The sequence below is a fragment of the Bacillus rossius genome, chromosome 2, assembly GCF_032445375.1.
Source record: "Bacillus rossius redtenbacheri isolate Brsri chromosome 2, Brsri_v3, whole genome shotgun sequence".
Taxonomy (NCBI): Eukaryota; Metazoa; Arthropoda; class Insecta; order Phasmatodea; family Bacillidae; genus Bacillus; species Bacillus rossius.
Window position 1 is genome coordinate 111,411,000 of NC_086331.1, and position 24,881 is coordinate 111,435,880.

At 40.9% G+C, this 24,881-nt stretch overlaps 1 protein-coding gene across 4 annotated transcripts in view; it reads left to right on the forward strand.

Annotated features, from left to right (window-relative positions):
- LOC134529616 (ubiquitin carboxyl-terminal hydrolase 2-like) overlaps positions 1–24,881 on the forward strand; it is a 161,773-nt gene that overhangs the window by 122,573 nt on the left and 14,319 nt on the right. For all 4 annotated transcript variants that reach the window (XM_063363904.1, XM_063363905.1, XM_063363903.1 and 1 more), the window contains 2 exons: positions 16,178–16,424; positions 22,594–22,672. In XM_063363904.1, coding sequence (XP_063219974.1) covers positions 16,178–16,424; positions 22,594–22,672 — 326 coding nt within the window. The remainder of the gene's footprint in view (positions 1–16,177; positions 16,425–22,593; positions 22,673–24,881) is intronic.

Genomic DNA, 24,881 nt, shown 5'->3' on the forward strand with positions numbered 1-24,881 from the left:
TGGTAATCCAGCCAGTCTCTTGGTACACAGCGAATGATCCAGGGGGGGGGGGGGCATCATCCATAAAAAGGGGGTTTTCTCTCTTTCTAGGAAACTCAAACATAGGGGGCATGAAATTACCTGCAGCATTCATACATATTTCTGCTGTCACAAGCACCCCTCGTTCTGCTGATGTCAGACATCCTACCTGTTTTTTTACCACATAAAGCAAGAATTTTGGATGGCTTGTTTGGTGCTGTCAACACACCTCCTTCATCAACATTGTAAACATCGTTGGGTGAGAATTTATATTTGTTAAACAGGTATTCAAACAAATCAAAGAATTTGCCGACTGCTATACGATTGAAGCCCTTTGCTCTTGCCATAGAAGTTTTCTCAGGGTCACGTAAAGCTAGTGCAGGATGGCGTTTTAGAAAAGCATACAACCAGTCCTTCCCAGCTATTTTCTTTTCTGTATTAAATACATGAGGGAAGTTGTTTTTGTCAGCTAACTTAAATGCGAGCGTTCGTAAATCTGTGAGAGTTAGGCCAAACAACCTCTGCTCCAAAAATAATATATGCTCCACTAATTCTCGTTCTTGAATATCTGAGAAAACTGTTTTATACCTACCTAACCCTTTTTTAGCAGCTGCTTCGGAAGACAACCCCTTTTGGCGAGCCTGTTTTACCTTTCTCTCCAAGGTAGTTTGTGGCACACTGTAGGCTTTAGATGCTTTTCTGTAGCCCATTTTCCCATCTAAAACTTCTTTAATTGCTCCAGCCATGTTTTCATTAGACCAGCTCTGCCTTTCAGTCGTTCTTTGATAGCGTCCCATGGTGACATCTGGAAATAAAAATATTTGTATAGTTAACAACAAACATAATTACAGCTACACTAATTTTTTGTCAAATCTAATATTTAGGCACTTAATAAACATAATATCATTGACTTGTATAAAAATAAACAGCTAAAAACATTTTTCTTCAAAAATATTTTGTGTCGTTCAAAACGGGGACGTCCCCATTTTGTCCTACCCTAGGCGTACCCGTTTTATCAGACCCTCACACAGTCTAACAAACATGGCGTATTTTCACTCACATGAAAGGTAAGTTACCGAATGGCATATGAAAACATTACTCGAACCTGTAAGAATCAATGCTGTACTTACCGAAAATCAATGTTCAGGAGTTGCTTCTTAAAACCCAACACAACATTTACAAAAAATTGAAACAAATTCCAGACAATTTTTAAAACAACTCAATAATTAACAAAAACAACCGCCTCCCGCAACGTTTCGCTTCACACTGATCTATGGACAGCGAAGCTTCATAGTACGGCTCTTATACACAGATAGCAGCAATAAACTCCGAGAAAAGGACCGTCCCCATATCACCTTTCATATCACGTTTTGGACAACTTTCCCCTAATTATTATTAAGAATGGTTTTCAAACCATTAAATGTTAGAAAGTCTCATTGAAATGGCCTATAGTGTTATAGTGGTACAGAGTACATACTCTCTTCGCTGTATGTGAAGCTCTTTTAAATGCAGTCATTTGGGTGACCTGCGACGTGATACAAATTGTATTTAACACTTCTACCTAATTACTTTAAATTGATTTAAACCATACATTTTATAACTGCACACCAATATGCTGAACCGTCAGCTCCCTTGAGCGAAAGTGGTCAATTATTATATATGCATATAAGGAAAAACACATCGACCTATGAAAAACATTCAAATGATGTATTATAATTTGAAAGGTCGAATCACTTGCCTCCAATCAAGGTGGTCTAGGTGGAATTCCTGTTGAGCCGTGAAACATTTTTCTTGCCCCCTCAATGCTCCAACATCTTGTAGTCACTGCACAAGCATTTACGTCATGATATGTGGATACTTGATCTCCGAACTTGCTAGTTTTGGTACCACCAACCCTATGATTGGGCACACACTTTTTGTTTTATTTTTTATTTTTATTTTAAATTTAAATGGTTTGAACTCATTTTGTTGAATACAAATCAAAACTTAACACAGAGCTTGGCATGCAGCTTTGAACTTTCCTTTAATTCTAATCCATATACAAATACATTGTTCTGCATTTAAATTAAATAATAATTACGATTGACTTGTAGGAAATATATCCTAAGATATCAACACATTTAGAACATATAGCCAAACATAAACATAAATTAGAAATAGAGTATTTTTTATGGTGAATTACTTCATTACTTCTTATAAAAATTATTAAATTTATCTTATTACTAAAAATAATTAACAGGATGTGAAGGAGTCTTTTATAAAATGTGGGTACAATACACACCAAATAATGTCAATTTTTTTTTTCATTTTCAGTAGGCATAGAGCTTGAAAGCTGCCATCTTTCATTTTGCTGTAAAGAACCCAAATGCATTTTTTTCTTTAATCTTCATGTCCTTTTTGCAACATTTTATTTGATGGATATTGGTGGCCACGGTAGATGAAGTCGAAAATACAAACTGTCAATCAAGCCTTCTAGTCCTGGATAAGTCATGAATGTGTGTGGCTAATTTTTACATGGAAATTTGATCCAAAAAAACTGAAAAATGGGGGAAAAGGTTTTTTATAACCTGGAAATATTTTGTTTGTTACAGGATAGTATTTTTAAAGCAGAGGCGAAAATCTGTAGAAATTTTTAAAGTGCACATGGGCCTGCTCAGTGAAGGGCTTCTTAATTCCGAAAGGCAATCGGAAGAGACTGGCAGAAGTTGGAGTGTCATGGTGCCCGGAAGCGGCCGAATTACCGTTTCGTCTCTTACAAATAGTAATATCCTCTGAAGTTAATAACAAATACAATTAATTATTGTAGAATTTTATTACATAAAAGATTACTTGTCTATTTATTAAATTCAAATATACCATTTACCCACGTCGGGTTAGTTTGGAAGTGGGCCGTGCAAAGCGCTACCCCATCCTCATTAAAATAACTGAAAGTCATATACACTTGGGGTTAAAGAGAAAAGAAAAATTACAATTATATTAATTAAATATTACTTAAAGGGTGCATGGCATAGTCTCTACTAGCGTCTTGCGGGGCGGACAAACACATGCATGCACACATACATGTTGGCGGGAGGTTGAGGGTGATGGTGGGAGGAGAGGGGACCTGAAGCGGGGCGAAGTACATCTGGTTTAGGGAAGGCATAGCCCTGGTCGGTGTCAATTGCCCTCTCCCCCTGAACCCCCTCCCTCCCTGAACACGGAGGTCACGGAGAAAACACCGGAAGAACGGACACAAGAGGTGACGGAAATACACAATGCAGCTCAGTTCTACGAAGCCTCGTACCAAGCGCAGATTACTCCGGTAACAAAGGGCCCACTCTGACACCCGGCCAGCTGGTTTACGGATGCCTCCACATGGTTTCAGCGGGAAACTGCAAGTACTGTGCCGGTTTAGCGCCCAAGTGGATTGGACCGATAGCAGTGATTAAAGTCATTGGCAACTCAGCAGTGGTCGTGAAGCTTTCGTTAGGACGGGCGCCGAAGTACCACTGAGATACTATCAGGATCGTGGACGAGGGACCAGATGAGGCCGGAGTTGAACCAGACAACCGACACCCGAGGGGCCAAAGTTGGATTACCAACCCAGATACGTCAACCCCAACAGATGAGACCGAAGAGGAATTTTGGGTATTCCCAGAAACCATGACACAGTTCCCAGTCAAAACCATGCACACCCTGATACCATGACAGCTGTTCTTGGACGGGGAAAACGACTCGATCTCTTTTCATGAGTTTGAGGGGGACGCTAGAGGAGGAACTCAGACACTCAACCCGTCACCAATTCCGGGGAACCTGGCGACGCACCGTTACGCCCAGGAATACCCAAATGAGGACGAACCAAGATGGCTGCTACGTCTGACACTTCTGAGTCACCATCAAGGAGCTGTCGGCGCCCTCTATGGCAGACACAGAAGCCGCACCTCGCTACAATCTGTGGCCGCACCGCCCTGCTGCTGTGGCATACAGGGAACGAGCTGACTCCACCGCACACAGACCAGGCGCAGAGTGCACGAGAACACAGCAGAGTCACATCGTGCCTCTTCAGGGGGAGAGGGCAATTGACACCGACCAGGGCTACGCCTTCCCTAATCCCGATGTGCCTCACCCCGCTTCAGGCCCCCTCTCCTCCCACCATCACCCTTAACCTCCCGCCAATGCCTTAAGATTTTTCCGCATTTGTTAGTTAAGTTGAAGTGGTGACAGAGAATGCCTCGCTCTTGTATTGCACGTGGCTGTCATAAAGGTTATGGCTTAAAACCGTCAAGGTCCTATATTTGTATTCCTACCTAACGACCTCTTTAAAAGAAAAAAAAAATTAAGCTGCAATACCAGAAAAATTTAGAGTTGAAATCTTACAAAGGGGAAGGTCCAAGTGGTGGCTCACCAATTTGACTTAAACTGTGTGAGTAGAAGTGAAGAAGTTAGGTACCCCTTTCAACGTCTTAGAATATCTCGCCCGAGTGCCCCTAGGAACCAAGAAAAATCTCTTTAAAGATTTTAAAGTAGAATTTGAGAGATATTTTACCACAATTTGACAAGTCAGCGGCGTGGCGCAGTGTTCCGATGCATGGCCTGGCATTCCGCTAGTTTGGGTTCGATACCTTTTGGTACCTTTTTTTTTATCAATTTCATTTTTTTATTTCTTGTAATATTAAACAGTATTAAAAAATATTACAGAAATTAAATATATCTTAACAGTTAAATGTATATATTTCAAATTAATTTATTCAATTTAGTAAAGTTTAGTGTAATTTAGTTGATGAATATATTGTTACGATTATTAAAACAATAATCGTCGTGGGAAAACTATTGGGTTCGTAAATGGATAGCCCAATTAAAGATTTTTAATACACAGTTTTATTGATTACCAATATTTACATCACTAACAAATAATCTTCTAAAAATGCCTAATAATCAATTACACTTAAAAATGTTTATTCCCAAGTCACTCTGTTTTTACACACCACACACCTCACTGGGCCGCACCTCTGGCGCAACTCTCACCGCAGCACCCCTCGTGGACCTCCGTCGCGGGACTCCGTCGCCGCACTCCGCAGCCGCCGTCGCACTTCCCTTCGTAGAGGGTCCGCTCGACGCTTCGTTCGAAACTTCACTCGGGACTTCGCTCGGGACTCGCGCCGCACCCGCGACACTATTGCGCAGACTCTCTCGGCCCGGAACTCTCGCTCAGACACTCGCCCCGAAACTCCGCCGCATCCGCGGCACTATCGCCCGGACTCTTTGCTGCAGAACTCCACCGCACCCGCGGCACTGTCGCCGCAGGAAAACTCCGCCGCGGTAACTCTCTCGGAGGCTGGCGTCCTGGGCTTATATAGGCCCAGGTGCCACTTCTAGAATTCACGAGCGCAGCTAGGACCAGAGAAATGCGTCGGCAGCTCACGCGGAACCTCACACAGCTGCCAGGTGTCAGGTTAACGGTGCCGAGACAGAGCGCCGTGCGGGTAGTGGTGGGGAGGAGGGGGAAGTGGCGACCCCCCAATCCACCAGGCGCGCGCGGCATATCTCACGTTGCGCCGGCCACGTGACGTCAGTAGCCGCCAGCCAGCTCCAAACCTGCGTGCGCCGCGACCCTGCTTATGTTTCGTAACAATATTTAAACAGGAATTATTTTGAATTATACCTTTTGAATTGTATTTACTGTAGAGCATAGTTTTTGATTTTGACTTTTGTCCTTTAATACTTTAATAGCAACGTTTTGTTGTAATTATGTTCCTAGTTGATATTTTTTTTCCTTTATTCTCTTTGGTGTGGTTAGAGCACATGGCTCTGGCAGCTGTTTCAAATCCCCTATTTTCTGCCATTAATATGCCTTTTTTTCCAACAGTTTATAACAGTCTCTATAATTGTGAACAGCATCTCGCCATATGTCTGCAGTGATTCATCATAAAAACATATTATTTTATTGAAAAATGGAGAAAAATGTAATGTTTCTTCTGATAATAAATGAGGCAGAATATATAATTACTTGCTAGAATTTTCGTAAATGTTTATTTTATTCAAAAACTTAACCAATTATGTATTTTAACTATTTAAACATGTTGAAATTCTGTAATTAATAGTTTAATATTGTGAGAATTATAAAAAAATGAATATGTAAAAAAAAAAGGTACCAGTGGGTATCGAACCCAGGCTGACCATACGTTTGACCACTACGCCATGCAGCTGACTTGGCAAATAATTAAAAAAATAATATATAAAATCTTTAAAGAGTTTTTTCTCGATTTCTAGGGCCCACTCAAGCGAGATATTTTAGGACATTCTACTCACAGTTTAAGCCAAATTAGTGAGCCTCAACTCGGATGCTCCCCTTGTTAGACTAAAAAGAATTACAGGATTAAAAATCTTTTTTGAAAGAATGACACTTGCTTCAAGAGTAAAATGTATAGCGAACAAATATTGTTGATATAAATACGCACTTAACATTTAAAATGTGCTTTCTTTTGGGAGATCCCAGTTTATTTGGGATCAGCATTCTTAACACTCAGACTTTTAACGGACAATTGCGGCAAAGTTACAAGTTGTTGATATGCATTAATCCCCTACAAGGCTCTCAACTAAATTAAAAATCTTAAACTTTACCCGATGTTTAAAACAAAAAATATATATATATGCCCACTTTTATACGAAGCTCTCATTAAACCCATTGTTAAGACTGTGTTCCACTACTACTAGCGCCGTTAGTTCACAGGCTGTTGCGAGCTTCATTAAGCCAACAGAGAATAAATGTAAGTTGCCAGACCTATTTATATGACCGTGGCCATAACGTCATACAACATGTTCGTCGACAGCTGAAGATCGCTGCAGACAAAACTGGTGTGTGGAGAGTGGTGAGGGGAGGGTGGCTAAGAGGGTGTACCACAATTTCTGTCTGGTACACATATTTAGTACAACAATTTTTCCCCAAATTCCTGTTTGTGTACCATAATTTAACCCATATGCCTAACATACTTCCGGTACGTGTACCACCATTCAGGGGCGCAACAACTAAATTTCCAAAGGGGGGGCAATATACCTTTTTATAAAGAATCATCCCCTATTGAAGCGGGGGGTCCGGTGGTCCTCCCCCGGGAAAATTTGTGTTTCAAGGTGGAAAATGATGCTATTTAAGCAGTTTTATTATCTAAAAATTGATTACACAGCACTTTTGTCCCCGTTTGCCCCCACTTCAAGGTTTCAGAGGGGGGGGGGGGGCAAAATACCCTCCCCCCCCCCCCCCCCCCCCCCCGTTGTTGCGCCCCTGCCATCACGCGTTCCGGAAAACAGCCTTCGGAAGCCCCTGCTCCCTCTACTCACGCGGGCTTCTGGGGGCAGAAACATCTCCGGAGAACTTGGAGGCGAAAACAGAAAAGCTGCCAAGTAGGAGAGAAAGTAGAAATCCAGACTCCGAAACTGGGACCCACTGCAACATGCCGTCACCCGCGGTCTCGTGATCGAGACCCGGGGCGGTCCTAGTGGTTTTAGTGGCTCGTAATGAAATCTCCGGCGGGCGCCAGGTTAGTTCGAGGATTAACCGAGGTGGTCGTGGGTTTTTGCCCCTGCGCGTTCCACTAGGATCGGCGGCTGTTGATGGTGGAAGGGAGACCCTGCTTTTAATACGCACTGGCCCTAAACAGTGTAGAGGACTGTTTCCTAACTGTTCAGGGGGCGTCTACGAAATAAAGAAAACTTTATTTAGGTGCTGGTTTTTAATCCCGCATCTCACAAAGTGTGGATGGGCACAAGTTACACAATTACACTTGACAAATACGCTGACACTACACACACTCGCACTGAATAATTAATTACGTGTTACGTTGCGGCACTTGCAAATAAGATCCCTACATGGGTTTGAGGTTCGTCGAAGAGTTTGAGTGGATTAACGGCCACTCCCGTGATGAACTGGAACTAGCTTCGTGCCCGGGCTCACCTGTGTGAGTCGCGGGCCCACGAAGGTAATATTAAGAGACAAGTCTTTAAGTTTGTAGTCGGCAGGCGTATGCTCGACGAATTATATTAAGTTCTGTTCGCGAGAGTCGGCCCGGACCGTAAAGTGACTGCGTCGCAAACCGTTGTTGCGTGACGAGCAAAAATTAACGCGGCCGGGTTAAGCCCTGCACCGGAAAAGGGCACGGGGGCACGTGGGGAGAGGAAAAAGAGGTTTTAATGAATTATGATATTTACCAGTATGAAGAATCAGGAGCACAAAAGTTGAAGTCTCCCCGCGGGATCACACGTCCGCCCCGGCCCGTGAGTAAAACTCTACTGCCACTTTGTGCCGGCTTGGGAGGGGAGGAAGCGTCATGACGCGCCGAACTTTCTAATGTGCCGTTATTCCAAATTTATAATTATAATTATACATTATTATTTCTAGAACCCTCGTAACTTAATGACATCTGTCTGAATTAGTTGGCGGAAGGCCTATAATAATAATACATAATAAAATTGAGATTAATAATATTTGAAAATAGAAAGTCAAGCTGGAGACTGTCTGTCACTTGTTGACTACTCCAGTGGCTATTTGCAGGTGAAAACAGGGAGGTGAATTAGGTTGATTTATGCTGTGGTTAATTATTGGCGGAAGGCCGCAAGGGATGTTCCGAACGTTTATTAATTGCGGTTTCCCACGGGGAAAACCGCTGCACCCCTACGAAGCACTTTCACTCTTAAGGGTTGGTTTGTTAATTAAAAATCACTTAATTACTCACAGTAATTAATGAAGCATAAGAACCATTTGGTGGTGTTGGCATATGGGCGTAATCTGTTTAAACGCTCACCGACGTCGACGGCTCGCTTGACTCACGTGACCTGGGCTAGGGTTGCGTTCCGTTAGCGGGGTTTAATACTGGCGGGTGGAGGCCAGGCTTTATGGCCTTCGGACGGACGACGACAAACATAACCAAGAAAAGAAATTAATAGAACATAACCGCAATGGTGGAGGAGGACCAGAAATTTAAAGGGGGGGGGGGTAAAGATAGACTGATGAGTACCACTTCTGCTTGTTGGTGGGGGGACAACTTGTAGCTATGTCATTCAAGAAATACTGAAGTTAAAATAGAGGAAAGAAATTTACTGCACTATAACATTACACAAGCAAAAAAAAAATTGGTAACTAATAAAGAGGCTAGGAGATGGCATAGAGGATGTGAAAGCAGAAATAGGGTAGGGAAAAATAGTTAACTTTGGCTGTGAAACACCTGGTGTTTCAGTCAAATTTAAAAAAATTGAACAACTCCCAGGGTTCAAGTAATAAACTAAAAAAGTTAAATGACAAACTAAGTTTTATTTTTCCAAAAAAAAAAAAAGGCAACAAAAGGGCCAAACAATGACAGAGTTATGTTAAGATTAAGGCCAAGATATTTTAATATAAGCATTTAGGAATTCGGGTAAACCATAAATACGTAAGTGCTTGATCATGAGTCGAAAACAAACCCCAAATTTTTCCCTGAAACAAAAATTATGTAGTTTGAAAAATCTATTATTATTTCAATGTAAATATTAATTAAAACAATTTTAAAACATGGACAATAAATAGCACTAGAAGGTTAAAAGCCCTTAAACTAGTGAATTAATTATTTGGTTACAAACATGTTATATAAAAATTAATATTATGAAGAATAATACATATAAGTAGGTTGCACTGCTGCTCTAGTAAATGATTTAGGGGCATATATACATAATTAAATGCACTACTAAATAAAACCAACTTTTAAAAAGAAATATTAACCAGCTAATTTTTTTTTGTTTTAAATAGAAAGTCAATTAAATATTCATACCTCAAATACTTGACAAAAAAAAAGCTAGGTACTATTCATTTACAGCAGCTTACAATAATTACAGTTAAAAAATTTATAGTACCTACTCAAAAATATTTCATTTGTGCTCACACAGCCAAAAATAGTTCTCATTAAAAAATGCCAGAATTTAAATGCATACACTGACTGGAAAGCATAAAAGACTGGTTTGCAGTACCAAACTAAAGACAAACTTTAAAAATATAGCTTCCACCATTAAATTCAAGAATTTACATCTTAGTTAAAAAAAACTAAATTTAATTATTTTCTTTCAACAACATCCAAAATATACTAGTTATTTGAAGCTGATTTCCTTAAAAAGGAATAAAAATACTATGATTCTCCATAAATCAAATTTTCTTTCTAATAAATGAACTTTTAGAAGTTTCCTCTCTCCAAACACAGAGGTTATAACTAAGCAACAAAACACTAAATACTTTATATCCAAAGGCTTTTCTGCATTACTGCATCCTGTACCACCGTGTGAGTATCATTTAAGTGTAGAATTTTCCTCCATTAATTTAATATTGAGTGAAGGCCGCCTTGTCGTTAAAAGAGTGTCAGAGTTTTAATTTATTAGTTTCTTGCATTAACGTAACACCAGGTTTAATTGCGTAAAGTTATATTGAACAACTATCAATCTTGTCAACCAACAGTCTGTTTTCTTGCCCTTGTGGCCATGTATTTATTAATTGTAAAACTCTAGTAATTTTTTTTCTAACACTGGTTTTGTGCTTCAAAGGTTTAGTAATATTTCACAAATTTTCTTCCTCGTCCGCCTGCTATTACCACAACTAGCTTCTATTTTTTTTTTTTTTTTGCGCTTGCTCACTAGCGAGATTGAAGTTTATTGGAAGTGAGTTGGCCTCAGTAAAACTTGATGGCTTGGGCAAGTTTGTGGCAATGTGTCCTTTAGTGTTTTGTTGTAAATAACATGCTCTGAGGTGGTACAGTCACAATTTATTTGTTTGTAATTTTTCTTTAAATTGTGGTGTATCTGTCAAAAGAAACAAGCCATAACTTGCAGACAGTATTTTTATCCGGCATAAGAATGAGTGGTAAAGAGTGCATGGTTAAACTACAGTAGATGTAGAGTTGTAGGATGCATAGTGTAGGAGTGCCAATAAATTGTTTTTACTTCTTACAGTTGTTCATGAAATATACAAAAAGTAAATAATTTTTAGTGGTCTATAATTTTTTATTGGAATTAAGTACATAATTCTATGTTTCAAACTTGTCTATCACATGATCTTGCATAGTTTGAGTGTTAATGTGTTTTTAAATTACTTTAGAGTGATTTGTACCATGCATTGTCAGCTTGGGAAATAGGGTTTGGTAAATAAATCAATTATTTTGTGAGGGCTTGAAAAGTAAATCAGTGGAAGCTATCTACTACATGTGCTGTTTTCTTTTGTTGTTTTATGGAAAGGGTTAAAAAAAAAGTCACTATTTTGTAATTTTGTGAAGTGGTGGACATCCTGTAAGCATGAAAACTGCGGTGAAGGAAGTGACAAGGGTTCTAGATCAACTTGTAGAACTACTCATTTATGAGCCCAAAGTTGGAACTACGGTAGTTTGTGATCTACTGTCATCTTGTAGGTTGTTCTCCGTGGAAATGTATTTGTATAATCCTTCCCTACACCTTTAGAACAATTACATTTGTCGTTAAGTCAGGCAAATGTTGAGTTCTCGACTATAATTTAAAAAATAAATAAATATTTAGAATGTCGTAGGGGGGAGGGGGGGGGGTTTCGGATGGAAGAAAAAGGAGTAATTTGGGTGCCACCACGTGGAAGGGCACGTGGACCCGGCTACGAACTCTCGGCTCAGGGCCGTGACGTGACGCGTGTGGGGCTAGGCTAATCTTCCCCCACGTGCGTTGTGTTCGTGGGCTCTTGAGGCGTCCCACACGCCTCGGAACTCGGGGAATTATACACGTGACCACTGAACCACACATTCTGAGCTAGTGATTTTATTACCTGCGAACTTGCACAGGCGAATTATTACACGGCACGTTACAAAAATGTTAAAAGAGTTTTACGTAAGGTACTAAAAAACACCGTTGCGGGTGATAACCAGTTTATAGGCTGACCAGGTCACCGCGTGGCCTGGCCTCGAGAGTCAATCACGTATTACGCGTACGAAATATCCGTAAACGGAAAACAAATATTTATGCGAAAGAGTCTACCACCTGGAGCAGGCCTCGAAGAAGTTAAAAGGTTTTAGATTTATTTAAGAATGCGACGGAAACTAATGGATCAGTGAACAAAAGAGATGAAGTCGACGAGGTGCGCGGGCCGCCCCTACTCCAGGCGGCGAACGAATACAGACTGACGAGACCAGAGCATCATGGCCGCCGGGAAGGGTTAAGTTCCCGCTTTGTTACCGGGCAGCCGTCCGGTAACATACTTAATCAAACAAATATTATTTAAAAAACAAACATAATTTAAGTACACTTATTTATAATTAACAACCTTTAGTTTTGGTGTTATTTCTTATTAAAGTTTAAAAACTATTGGCGGGTAGTTCTGCGGATGCCCGCATGGGGCGCTGCACCGTCCTTACTTACTAAAACTTGAGGCGTGACAATTAGGGATATTTTATTACATAAAAAGGTTTATACATTATGTTTATTTTAATAAAAGAAAGGGGTCGTCGCACCGACTCTAGCACCGCCTCTTTCCGGGCGCCCAACACACACACACACACACACGCACGGGGCGGATGGTTTGAATAGAGGGTGGTGATGGGAGGAGAGGGGGGTTAGTTGCGGCGTGAGGCACATCGGGCTTAGGGAGGGCGTAGCCCCGGTCGACGTCAATTGCCCCCCCCCCCCCCTCAAGGAGCCCGATTGGACGATTCTACGGCGTCCGGCGTGTTGCAGCGTCAGGGCGGCGGTGCGGTGCAGGGGTGGGGCCTCCACTGCTTACGTCATGTACTCCCACGTGGCAATGTTTATGTTTGTGGTCGAGGAACAGAGACACAGGGCGCTGGTACACTAACCTGGGGGTGGCGACCCACCAGCTGTTCCTTGCGGCGGCCAAGGTGCTGGCCGCCTGGTGGGGTGACTGCGGTCTGGCGGCTCGTTGCGGGCGGGCAGCAGGCGCGGGCGGTGCTCGGCCTCGCTGACAGGCTGCTGCTTAGCGGCCGGTGTTGGCTGTGCGGCCCGGGTCTTGGTCACGCTCGTGGCTTGTGGAGTGTGCTGGTGGGGCGTCGCGGCGTCAACCTGCGCCGCGTCAGGCGGGCACAGTGACACTAGCTGAGACGGCGACTGCAGTGGCTTCTTTGCTGGGCGTCGCAATCCAGCCGTCTTGCGACACGCACGAAACGTTTCGGGCAGCCAGACAAGGCGGTGGCGTTTCCGTTGTACGATTGGGGTCGTAGGCCGGCGTCTCCTCGCGACGTTCGCCTCGGACAGGCCTGAGGCGTCTTGGTCTGTTTTGGAGGGCGTTTCGTTCGGTGTGCTGGGCGTCTCGGCGCGATGGTCTGATAGCGGCGCAGTCGGCGTCGGATGGAAGCTCGCAGGCCATACCAGCTGTGTCTCAAATCCAGGCGGACACAGTGGACCAAATCCGGGCGGCGGTGCGTTACTGAGACGTCGCATCAGCGTCGGGGCGCCGGGCGTCTCGCTGCATGGCACTTTCTCGACTACGGGTGCGGTTGGCGGTGATATGGCCGGGCAGTCCGGCAACATGATGGCGTCAAATCCGGGCGGCGGTGCGTGAATCAGGCGTCGCGTCGGCGTCGGGACGCCGGGCGTGGCAGGGCGATTCGGCGGCAGGATGATGTCGAAACCCTGAGGCGGCAGCGTCGTGATGCATGACGTTGGCGACGAGTCACAAGGCGTCGGTGACGAGTCAGGCCGTGCAAGCAGCGAGTCGAGTGTCTGTGACGAGTCGGGCGGCGTCAGAACGTACCTTTGTGGGGGCGGGGTCGGGCGGCGAGCGGCGGCGGCGGGCGGGGTCGGGAGGCGAGCTGCGGCGGCGGGCGGGGACGGGCGGCGAGCTGCGGCGGCGGGCGGGGACGGGCGGCGAGCGGCGGCGGCGGGCGGGGACGGGCGGCCAGCTGCGGCGGCGGGCGGGGGCGAGGTAGTTCTGGCGTCGGGGGACGTCGTGGACAAGCGACGAGTCGCTGGGAGCGGTGCTGACTGCGGCGAGCCGGTCGGTGACGTGCGTCTCGTGGTCGGCGTCGGCGGCGCAGGCGTCGGGACGAGCGGCGTCTTGTCGACGAATCGCAGGGAGCCGTGGAAGTGTGTGGTCAAGTCCGGTCGAGTCAATTCGACGAGCGGGGACGGGATCGGCTTGACCAGCGGCGTCGGGACCAGTGGAGTGTTGTCGACAAATGGCAGAGAGCCATGTGGCGAAGTATATTGTTTGGTGATCTGGTCAGGAACACTTACATCGATGAGTGGCGTAGGAATTTGAGTAGGTGGCGGTCTGGAAACAGGAAGTTCCGGACATGGAATGACGGGTGTTGTGAAGACATGCGTTCTCGAGTCGGGGAGCGTCTGAGGATAGCTCGGGGGGTGAGTGGTCGGCGTCGAGGTAGCGTCTCTGTAGGCGGCACATGACGGGCAAGTAAACGTGAAGTACCGTCGCAAGATGGCTCGTTCGTGGTCGCCGATGCAGCCCCGATGCCATAGGCCGGCAAATTCTTGGCAGCGATACCCATTGACTCCTCCAGGACACATTTCTCTTGCATCGCAGAATGTCACACCGAGCACGCGATATTCACAGCACCACCCGCATTCGTACCCCTTGGCTATCCTGCGGGCCGAGTCCTGCCCAGGTCGCGGATAATAGCACCCAACACACTCGTCCTCGTACATGTCCCGGCACTCTCCAACAGTCACACTCACCTCTGTGATGAACATCGTCGATCCCGTGGTCCGTAATTCCGTGTGCGCACGTGTTGTTTACGTGTACGGCCGGCCGGAATACCGTTAGGCAGTCCGCGCGCACAATGGTTGTTATTCCGCGCGTTCCGTAGCACAACCGCACAACTCACACATTCTGTTTTTCGCGGATCGTTGCCTAGCCCCACGCTCTTGGGCACCACTTGTCGTAGGAGGGGGGGGGGGGGGTTCGGATGGAAGAAAAAGGAGTAATTTGGGTGCCACCACGTGGAAGGGCACGTGGACCCGGCTACGAACTCTCGGCTCAGGGCCGTGACGTGCCCCGTGTGGGGCTTGGCTAATCTCCCCCCTCGTGCGTCGTGTTCGTGGGCTCTTGAGGCGTCCCACACGCCTCGGAACTCAGGGAATTATACACGTGACCACTGAACCACACATTCTGAGCTAGTGATTTTATTACCTGTGAACTTGCACAGGCGAATTATTACACGGCACGTTACAAAAATGTTAAAAGAGTTTTACGTAAAGTACTAAAAAACACCGTTGCGGGTGATAACCAGTTTATAGGCTGACCAGGTCACCGCGTGGCCTGGCCTCGAGAGTCAATCACGTATTACGCGTACGAAATATCCGTAAACGGAAAACAAATATTTATGCGAAAGAGTCTACCACCTGGAGCAGGCCTCGAAGAAGTTAAAAGGTTTTAGATTTATTTAAAGATGCGACTGAAACTAATGGATCAGTGAACAAAAGAGATGAAGTCGACGAGGTGCGCAGGCCGCTCCTACTCCAGGCGGCGAACGGAAACAGACTGACGAGACCAGAGCATCATGGCCGCCGGGAAGGGTTAAGTTCCCGCTTTGTTACCGGGCAGCCGTCCGGTAACATACTTAATCAAACAAATATTATTAAAAAAACAAACATAATTTAAGTACACTTATTTATAATTAACAACCTTTAGTTATGGTGTTATTTCTTATTAAAGTTTAAAAACTATTGGCGGGTAGTTCTGCGGATGCCCGCATGGGGCGCTGCACCGTCCTTACTTACTAAAACTTGAGGCGTGACAATTAGGGATATTTTATTACATAAAAAGGTTTATACATTATGTTTATTTTAATAAAAGAAAGGGGTCGTCGCACCGACTCTAGCACCGCCTCTTGCCAGGCGCCCAACACACACACACACACACGCATGGGGCGGGAGGTTTGAATAGAGGGTGGTGGTGGGAGGAGAGGGGTGGCGACGGCGTGTGGCACATCGGGCTTAGGGAGGGCGTAGCCCCAGTCGACGTCAAGAAGTTTCTGTTATCAATATGGAAGCCATTAGAAATAATGATAGATGAAATGGTGATATGGAGCAGTGATGGAATGCATTGGTTTTAGAAACAGGAGAACTTCAATAAAACCCACCAGCTCACAACAGTAGCCACCAGTTTTACCACTTGAGTTTTATTTAAAAAAATTTTGTTTGGAGGAGAGCAGTGTGTGTGTATTCGGATGCTGTTTGTTTGCAGTGGCTTGAACACCGCAGCATCAGCATGGAACGCCTACCTGCAAGTTGACAACAGCAAAATAGTGGATCTGTTCGTCGGCCAACTGGAGTCCATGCTGACATGCATGACATGTGGTCACCATTCTGTGACCTACGACCCCTTTTGGGACCTGTCGCTGCCGATACCCAAGAAAATGGCCAAGGTGACTGTGAAACAGTGCCTAGACCTCTTCACCAGTGAAGAAATTATGGACGGTAAGGAAAAACCGGTAAGTAACATCTTTCAAAATACTTCAACCATGATATTCTAGAATTAAATTTCAAGTTTTAGAAATAACATAGTCTTATTCAGTGAAAAAGGGTAAATAACTTTTTTTTTCTGACTTTTGAGGTTTTTAGACTTGTAAATGCACACTGGAATAAAAAATGTTATCGTCTACAGTTAAATAATATTGAGTAACAGGTAAATGTAAAAACTAGATCCTGCTTTGATGTTAATATTCATTTCTATAAATATATTATAAAAGCTTTGTTGTATACACCTTCCCCCTCGAAGTAATGCTCTAATTTGTTCCAGGAAAACAGAGCGCTAATAAAATACATTTTTCGTGTACCACATTGTTTTCATAATAGGGCTTGGGCATACATAACATTCCTAAGTAGGTGCTAACAACATTTCGGAGTTACAAAATAATAATGTTATTAATATAGGAGATAATTTCAGATCTATTAAGATTTAAAAATCCATAAACTTAACGATTTTCTATTATTAGAAAGTAGCGGCCATGTGTCAGTAGCGGCCGTGTGTTCTTGCCGGACGGACTTGTTTTGGGCGTGCTCAATGGTGCACATGATCTTTTCTTGTCTATTTATTTGTTCACTGTAGTGTCAACATTAATTCCTCATTATTGGAACAACCTGACTTTTTGGAATTTTTTAACCCAACATAATGAAATAGTTGTCGATTGCGTTCAAGAAGATTTGAAAAAATGTTCAAAACACCTCCAAAAAAGACATGAGCTTGGTCCACTGGAAACCATAATCGGCCTGTATTGTTTCTGAAGTTAGAAGCACAAAAAATGGATGATCTGATAAAAACTGTTAATTTGTTGTGCTTTAAGGTTGACACCTTAATGAGTGAAACCAAGTTCTTAAGACGTTATTCAACAACCCTCATGTGGAAACAGCAGAGATTAAATAGGAATTCATTCAGTTAAAGACAAATTTAAGAGCAATTAATACCAGTGAAAATTCTCATAGTCAAGTTTTGAAGAAACCTCTGAACATGAACAAGGTCATCAATTTGGAAACATCCGGTGACTCCGGCAGTGACTCTTCGACTTGTGACCCACATACGACTTGGCGCAATGTCACGAACAGATACAATACCAACCAGTCAGTTACAGACAGTGATGGCTTCACTGTTGTGCAGTACGCACAGAAACATATATCTAATACCAACTCTGGAGTGAAAAATGAACCTGAAGCTAAGAAAACCCCCATGCAAGTGGGTATAGTAAATATCCCTACGCTCAAAACTGTAAACAAACCAGCTCCAAAAAAAAAGTCTTGGTCGTCACACGATTTGATCCTTCGGTACAAGATCATGAACTTGTCCAGTTTATATCAAATGAACTTAATCTGTCTCACGTGAAAGTAGCCAAACTTAAGACCAAATTCAACTCTTATGCCTCCTTTAATATTTCTGTCCTTGATAAAGATTTCAACTGAATTAATAACACAGAGTTTAGGCCCAGCGGGTGCTTAGTCAGCTCCTTTTACGGAAAACTTCATCCGGATCAAATTGTTAACAATGATCAGTCTCATGAAAACGCCATCAACATAGGTAACTTCGTACCCACACCAGCTGATGACTCGACTGTTTTGATCCCACTTCTGATGCCTGGAAGAGCACCCTAATAACCCCAGTGCTTTCAAACCACAAAGAAAGTGAATTACAATACATCAAAACATTGAGGACTTCCGACTAAATGTACTGAATTTTTAGAAAATCTTGTTTATACTCATTATGCTATAATTTGTTTAACAGAAACCAGGTTTAATGATCATAGTATCAATTTCCACTACTTTACTGACCAATATGTGGTTTTTCGAAATGACAGAAATCTTACCTTGACGTCAAAGGAATGTGGTGGGGGTGGTGTTCTTACAGCCGTCAAAGCCTCTGGTTCTGTTAGTCCTTCTATACTTCTTAGTAAGTTATTTAATTTTTGACTCAATGATTGTTTTATAAACTGGTTTTCCAGTTATCTTAGAAATCATAAGTTTTATGTTACTTATGGAAGCTCTAGTGTTTCTCAGGGTGGTACCCTATCACCATTACTTTTTAATAAAATAGTTTATATTGGCAAGGCACTTAAAATTAATAAAAAGATAATTCTGCAGTTTCTATCAGTTTCTGCTGCAAATAAGCAATATACCCTTTTACGATTATTTTTTCAAAAATTTTGGATAATCCATTAAGTAATGAAACTGGCCGATAATTTGAGACATTTAATTTAGAACTTTTTTTGTGAACAGGGATCACCTTTGCTGTTTTCCATTTATTAGGGAAAATTAGATGTTTTTAAGGCCTTAATACCCCAGTATACTAGACTTCCAGGTATTATAGTCACTGAAAACTTGTTAGACAAAAAACTTGTGGGTTACAATTAGAAGATTCATAGATACTAAAACAATACTGAACAAAAACATTTGATAGCACAATTAGATCATTATATATAACACCATTAATATTTAGAGAATAATGTTCATAGTAGGTAACCATCTTTCTTTATTTTTTCATAATGACAAAAAAAATTTGGGTTGATTTTTATGTTGTTATTAGTAGTTCTAGTCCATTGAATGTTGTCATATTTTATTAGATTTTAAACTAATTTATGAAAATGAGGAAAGCATAAATAATAGTACAACTCATTTATTTTATAAAGTTTTAAAAAATGCTTCATAGATTTAAAAACTTGTATTATTTCTCTTGAAAACCAAAAGGGATATTTGGAGCATTTTTTAACAGATGCAGGGATAAAAGTGTTAATTTTATCAAATAAGAGTTAGTATGTTTTTCAACAAATTTATTAACATCAGAAGAATTATAATAAGTAGACCAGTCATGATTTTTGATTGAAATATAGAGTCCAAGGAAATCACCTTCTTTGTAGTTTCTAAATACAGATGATATACCTATTATTGTTTGTGGTGAGGTATTCCAAAGTGATGTGGTATTTAAAGCCGGATGATAATTATATTCTTTAATTAGTACATTTGCTTGCATCACTAAACAATAAGGTAAATTGGTTAGACTGCCACCTCTTTTCTTCTTAGTTAGTTCAGAATTCCTATCATTTCTAAAAACAAGATACTGATCAGTGAAGTAGTGAGAGGTTATACTGTTATCCTTAAACCAAGTCTCAGTCAGACCAATAACATCATAGTGGGAGCTTGCTATATTATCAAAGATGTCAATAGATTTAGTTCTTAATCCTCTTACATCCTGATAATAAATTGCCAACTCCTAAGGTTTAGGCTTCACTGGAATTGATTACGGTGCTCCTCTAGGCACCATGGTGGATTTAGATGTTGAGGCACATGCACTAGCAGTTAAAAAGTTTAGGGCAGGCCTAATAGAATTGTTGGGCTCTTCAGTGGTTGTTTCATTGCTAAGAATCTGCTCAGGGTGAAGCTTACTGTAAAAGGGGCTTATGATACATCCGCTTAGCCAGAAAACAATGTTATTTATTCTACTAACGTTATCTTCAAGCACAGACACATGGAAAGATGCATATGAAGTGTATTTAGTCCTAAGTTTTGTCACTTTGACTTGTGACAAGTCGAGTTCATTTGAAATATAGTTAATGATTTCTTGATCTTGAACTAACAGATCAAATCTGGTAGCAAAGAGAACCTTAGTTATTTAAAAGTAGGTTTGGAGATAGTTTTAAGGGTAGATATATTCCTGATAACCACTATCATTGTTTTTTTTTTTCTTTTCTGGATCACATTTGGTTTCAGAGTTTCCATTATTTCTAGGCTTGTGCGCACGTTGCACTAGGGTAAAACTGTCACCGTCAACATGGTGGTTGTTGTTGATTTTGTTCATGACACAGTGATTCGTGCTGACTAAAAAGTAGGTTAATGGTTAGAGTATCTTTACCGGAGCCACCCTGAGACCAGCACCATCTGCTACCTTGTTCATAGGAGCTTTTATAATCGCTTGACTGTAGGATATTCCCTGAGTACTCTTAGCATACACACTTTGCTTGATGTGTAACAGTTATTTCTTTATTGCGGAGGTTTTAGTTCTTGAGTCAAGGAGAAGTGTTTTGAGTACCTGGTTCTCGCTTCTCAGTTCATCTACCTTCGCACAGAGCGCTTTCACTAATTTAAGTAAATCCTCCATATTTATAGTGTCTAACTTGGAGACTTCAATCTTCGGAGCTATGTTCAGCTGTTGTAGATCTTGGATTCCTGTAGTTTTCGTACCTTTTTTTTTAGGTGAAGACCTAAACAAGTTCATGTAATCATCATTATCCAAATCAGTAAAAGTGGCATCACTCTGTGATAATCGGAAGCCCAGATACTCGAGTTGGTCGAAGAGTGAAGAATTATTACTGTTAAGTTATTAGTTCACTGTACTACAGAATAAGAAAACTGCATTAGCAATAAATCCGCCCGTCGGCTATGAACGCACGGCCGCTACTGAACGTAAGGCCACTACTGGTGAACACATAACCGCTACTGAACGCTCAGCCACTACTGTTGAACGCATGGGTGCTACTTGTGTATTTTATTGGTTGTAACTTAATTTAGTTTGGTATAGTTTATAATGTATATTTGTTTTAATATTGTTTGCTTTTTAAACACACGTCTTCATAACTGCCGACACTAGTATTAGCATACATCTTGGTGCCAACCACCACCATACTCTCTCCAGTCAGCTTCCACCCACCAGAGAGATCAGACATCATGTTGCTGCTCTCTCCCCTCTCGGCATTGATTTGTTACTGGCCAGTCGTGTGACGTTAGCCAGTGGCTTGCTGCCTGGCAATGTCAGCAGTTTTAAGCAAGGTTTACCTAATGTGTAGTTAATAAGTTATGAACTTACCCTAAATGTGTCTTATCAATTCCTCAGAAGCGTGATCCTTGTGTGTAAAAGGCATGTGGGCACTACGAGAGCTCACAAGGCTGTTCATAGTGTCCCCTTTGCTGCGCAAGGGAGAGTATTTGGTGTCATATCTCATAGAGCAGGTTCTCTAGGCCTGTGATTACAAACAGGCACCATCTTAATGAAAACCTTAGCAAAACATTAACTAATTTTTTAAACTATTGGCCAGGTTTTTATTATAATTTATTGTGGGTTTTCAAAACATGTTACTATTCTATTTTAAATTCTTAATACATTATTAAATGTATTTAATAAAAGTAAAGTTCGTGGCTTCAACTGAATCAGTGCTCTCTTTTGTGAACTATGATCATTTATTTTTAAACTCAATAGTTAACCTGTGAAAGCATTTCCCAACAATTGCTCATTTTACCAACTTTTTTAAAATGACACTCAGTGTGCTTAAAATATCTCTTCCCAAAGAAAAGAATAAAATACCTACCATAAATTCTGCAGAATAAAATTGTCTTCAGTACCTTCTTGTTTGTGCATGAGCATGCACAATTAGGCTGATATGTAACAGTGAGTCTCAATGAATTCTAGAAGAAATAAACTTTTATTTTATCTTTATTATGTAACCCTGACTATCCGATATCATGGTACAGATTTGATAGCATGACAGATCCACTAGCTACAATAGATTAAATGAAAATCAAATTAAAAATAAGCTCACTAACATAGCAGTAGGAAATTTGATGTGCAAAGTTGTGCTGTAACTACTGTTTTCATTTTAACTATGCAGGCTATCATTTATTTATATTCATATGTTACGTTATGTTTCAGTTGCCAGTCAGAATACTATAATGTCTGAAAGTTACTGATAAGAGTATGATCTCAGGCTTGGGTTAGTTTAGGCAAATATAGTTTGCGATTTGTCGAAGCTGTTGATTAATAAATTCAGATAAATTTTAACAGTAATAATGGTTTTGGGCCAGTTACCTCTGTGGTTAGAGCTACATGTCCAGAGTTTGCTCCTTGGCTGCATCGTGGACTTGTTATTTGTAGGAGGATACTTTCCTTCTCGAGTTCATGACAGGGTGTATTTTAGTCATATCATCTTTTTACTGCAAAAGGCAGTGGACAACCATCGCAGAATCATCTCACCTAGTCTTGCCTAGTCACGTTATGGTCATATCCATTTCCCATTACTGGGATCCAAGTCATCCTCTGTTCTATCATCCTCATTATTATTAGTGTGCTATTATCAAAATGATGTACATTATTTAATATTTATGTTCTTTTTTTCTTTTATGTTTCAGGAATGCTCAGTATGTAAGAAGAATCAGAAGAGTACAAAGAAGTTTCTCATCAAAAAATTTCCGCAAGTATTAGTTTTGCGTATCCTTTTTGTACCGTATAGTTTAGTCATATATATACTGAAACAAAATATTTTAAGATGTGAAACTAAGCACTCAAATACCTACTTTAAGATATTTAGTAGTTTTACTCTATGATTGTAAAAACCATTTAAGTATTTTAAAAGCCTTTGAATTTTCACACACTTTGATCAACACTTTAAGGGTGAAATGATACTGTCATGGTTGAAGTGGAGGGATGGGATCTAGTACATTTTTAAGATGTCTACAATCTCATGAAGACAAAAACAAAATAAATAATACCAGTAGTGGTAGAGACAAAATATAAATAAAATTGTAAAGTTGTTTGCTGAAAATAATCTGTGCGCAGTGTGTAGATTTTCTCAAAATATCTTTTGTGATATTGTGGAGTCATTGTACTTATTTCTTCAGCAAAAATGCATCTTGTTATCTTTGCTTTTTGTAAAACTACATTTTACAGATTACAGTTAAACTTTGTTTATCCGGCCCTCGTTGATCTTAATCACCAGATAATCCAAATCAGATTTGTAGACATTTTATTTTATATTCACATAAAAATGACTATTTGTATTCTATATCTATGCAAATAAAGATGGTTAGCACACAATAATGTACCTGATCATGCTTCAATCAAACCCCATACATGTTTGAAACAGAAGAATGTTGATGAATTCTTTATTTAGAAATGATGAAAAAAGTAATTTTTATATTTTTTAATGACTTGTAAACAATATAGTGTATGCATACTGTGTAATTTTATTTTTTTTAATTTTTTTATATACATTGTTACATGCACAACAACATTTAAAGCAAGTTTAAAAGATGTGCACGATAGACAAGACAACAACTGACAACTACAATATATAAATAAAAATAAAAAATACAAGTAAAAAATTTAAATACACTCTACTAAAGTCAAAACAAATGATTCTATATAAAATATCATTATTTCTACTTTATATGTGAAAAGATGAAGTCAGGCAGCTATAAAACATAACTACTCTTAAGCCAGTGTTATCCAACAAGTATTTACAATTAATTTTTGAATTATGAAAATTATTTTGCGAATAGTGAATCAAAGGAATTTTGCCGATCAAAGAGAGATGCTAAATTAGTATGAGGAATTTGTTTATGAGATGCCGGCCAATATGGCATCTGTAGCTTACTGGCGGCTGGTAAGTGAGGAATTTGAACAGTTTTTTGATGTGACAAGGTCTAATAAATCGATGAACGCCGGCTGCACGCACAAAAAATTGTCCTGTAATGCACAATGTCCCACTACGATGTGTCCCGTTACGCTCATTGTACGCTTGCGCCGCATCTATCTCTCTTCCACTCGATTGGAACAACCATTGATTTGACTTTCCAATCATGTTTTCGTCGTTTAAATTATTAATATTATGTAATTTAACGATCGTCCACCGATTTTCAGCACAATCAGTACGGTTATTTAAAAGTAATGTTGAATTTTCAAATACGTTTTTGTACGAACAATGGTGTTTTACAGTTACACATAATAATTCTAATTACACCCGGGATCTTTTGCACAATGTTTTAAAAAATACTGTAACACATTATAAATAAGTTTGGTGTATTTGGGATGCGTATTTGTTATAAAATTGTATTACAAAAACAAAATAATATTATTCCCCTACGGTGACGGACGCGAACCGAACGAATCGCGCTATCTATTCCCATCCGCGGCAGCCAGGCACTCGTTAATACATATTTTCCTTTGTTTATCGCAAGGGGCGTTATTATTAATGAATTATAAATAAAATTTCGTGCCCGGGGCCACAATTGCATTTCATTTTGAGCACTGGAAGACATAAAATCGTAAAATATTCTCGACGAATTTTAATCTCGGCCCCAGCTTACCACGAGCGTCTGGGTTGGAGATTAAAGCCGAAGTTCTTTCTTAAACTTACTAATACTTATTTTATTAACTGCAAGGGCATTTTTATTAAATTCTACGTTTAATTTCACGACGAACAAACTTCGTCGTTAAATGTGTAATTGCGAAAAAGCGTAAAACATTCTCGACAATCTTGAAGTTAAATAGCAAACATGTATAAAAGTTATAGTTAAAATAATCTCTTTGTTAAAGTAATAAACATATTTGAATTAATGAGTGCAAATAAAAGTAAATTTATCAGTTAAATTGTATATTTCATTTCACTCCTTCTTTGTATCCATACAAAATAGTGATA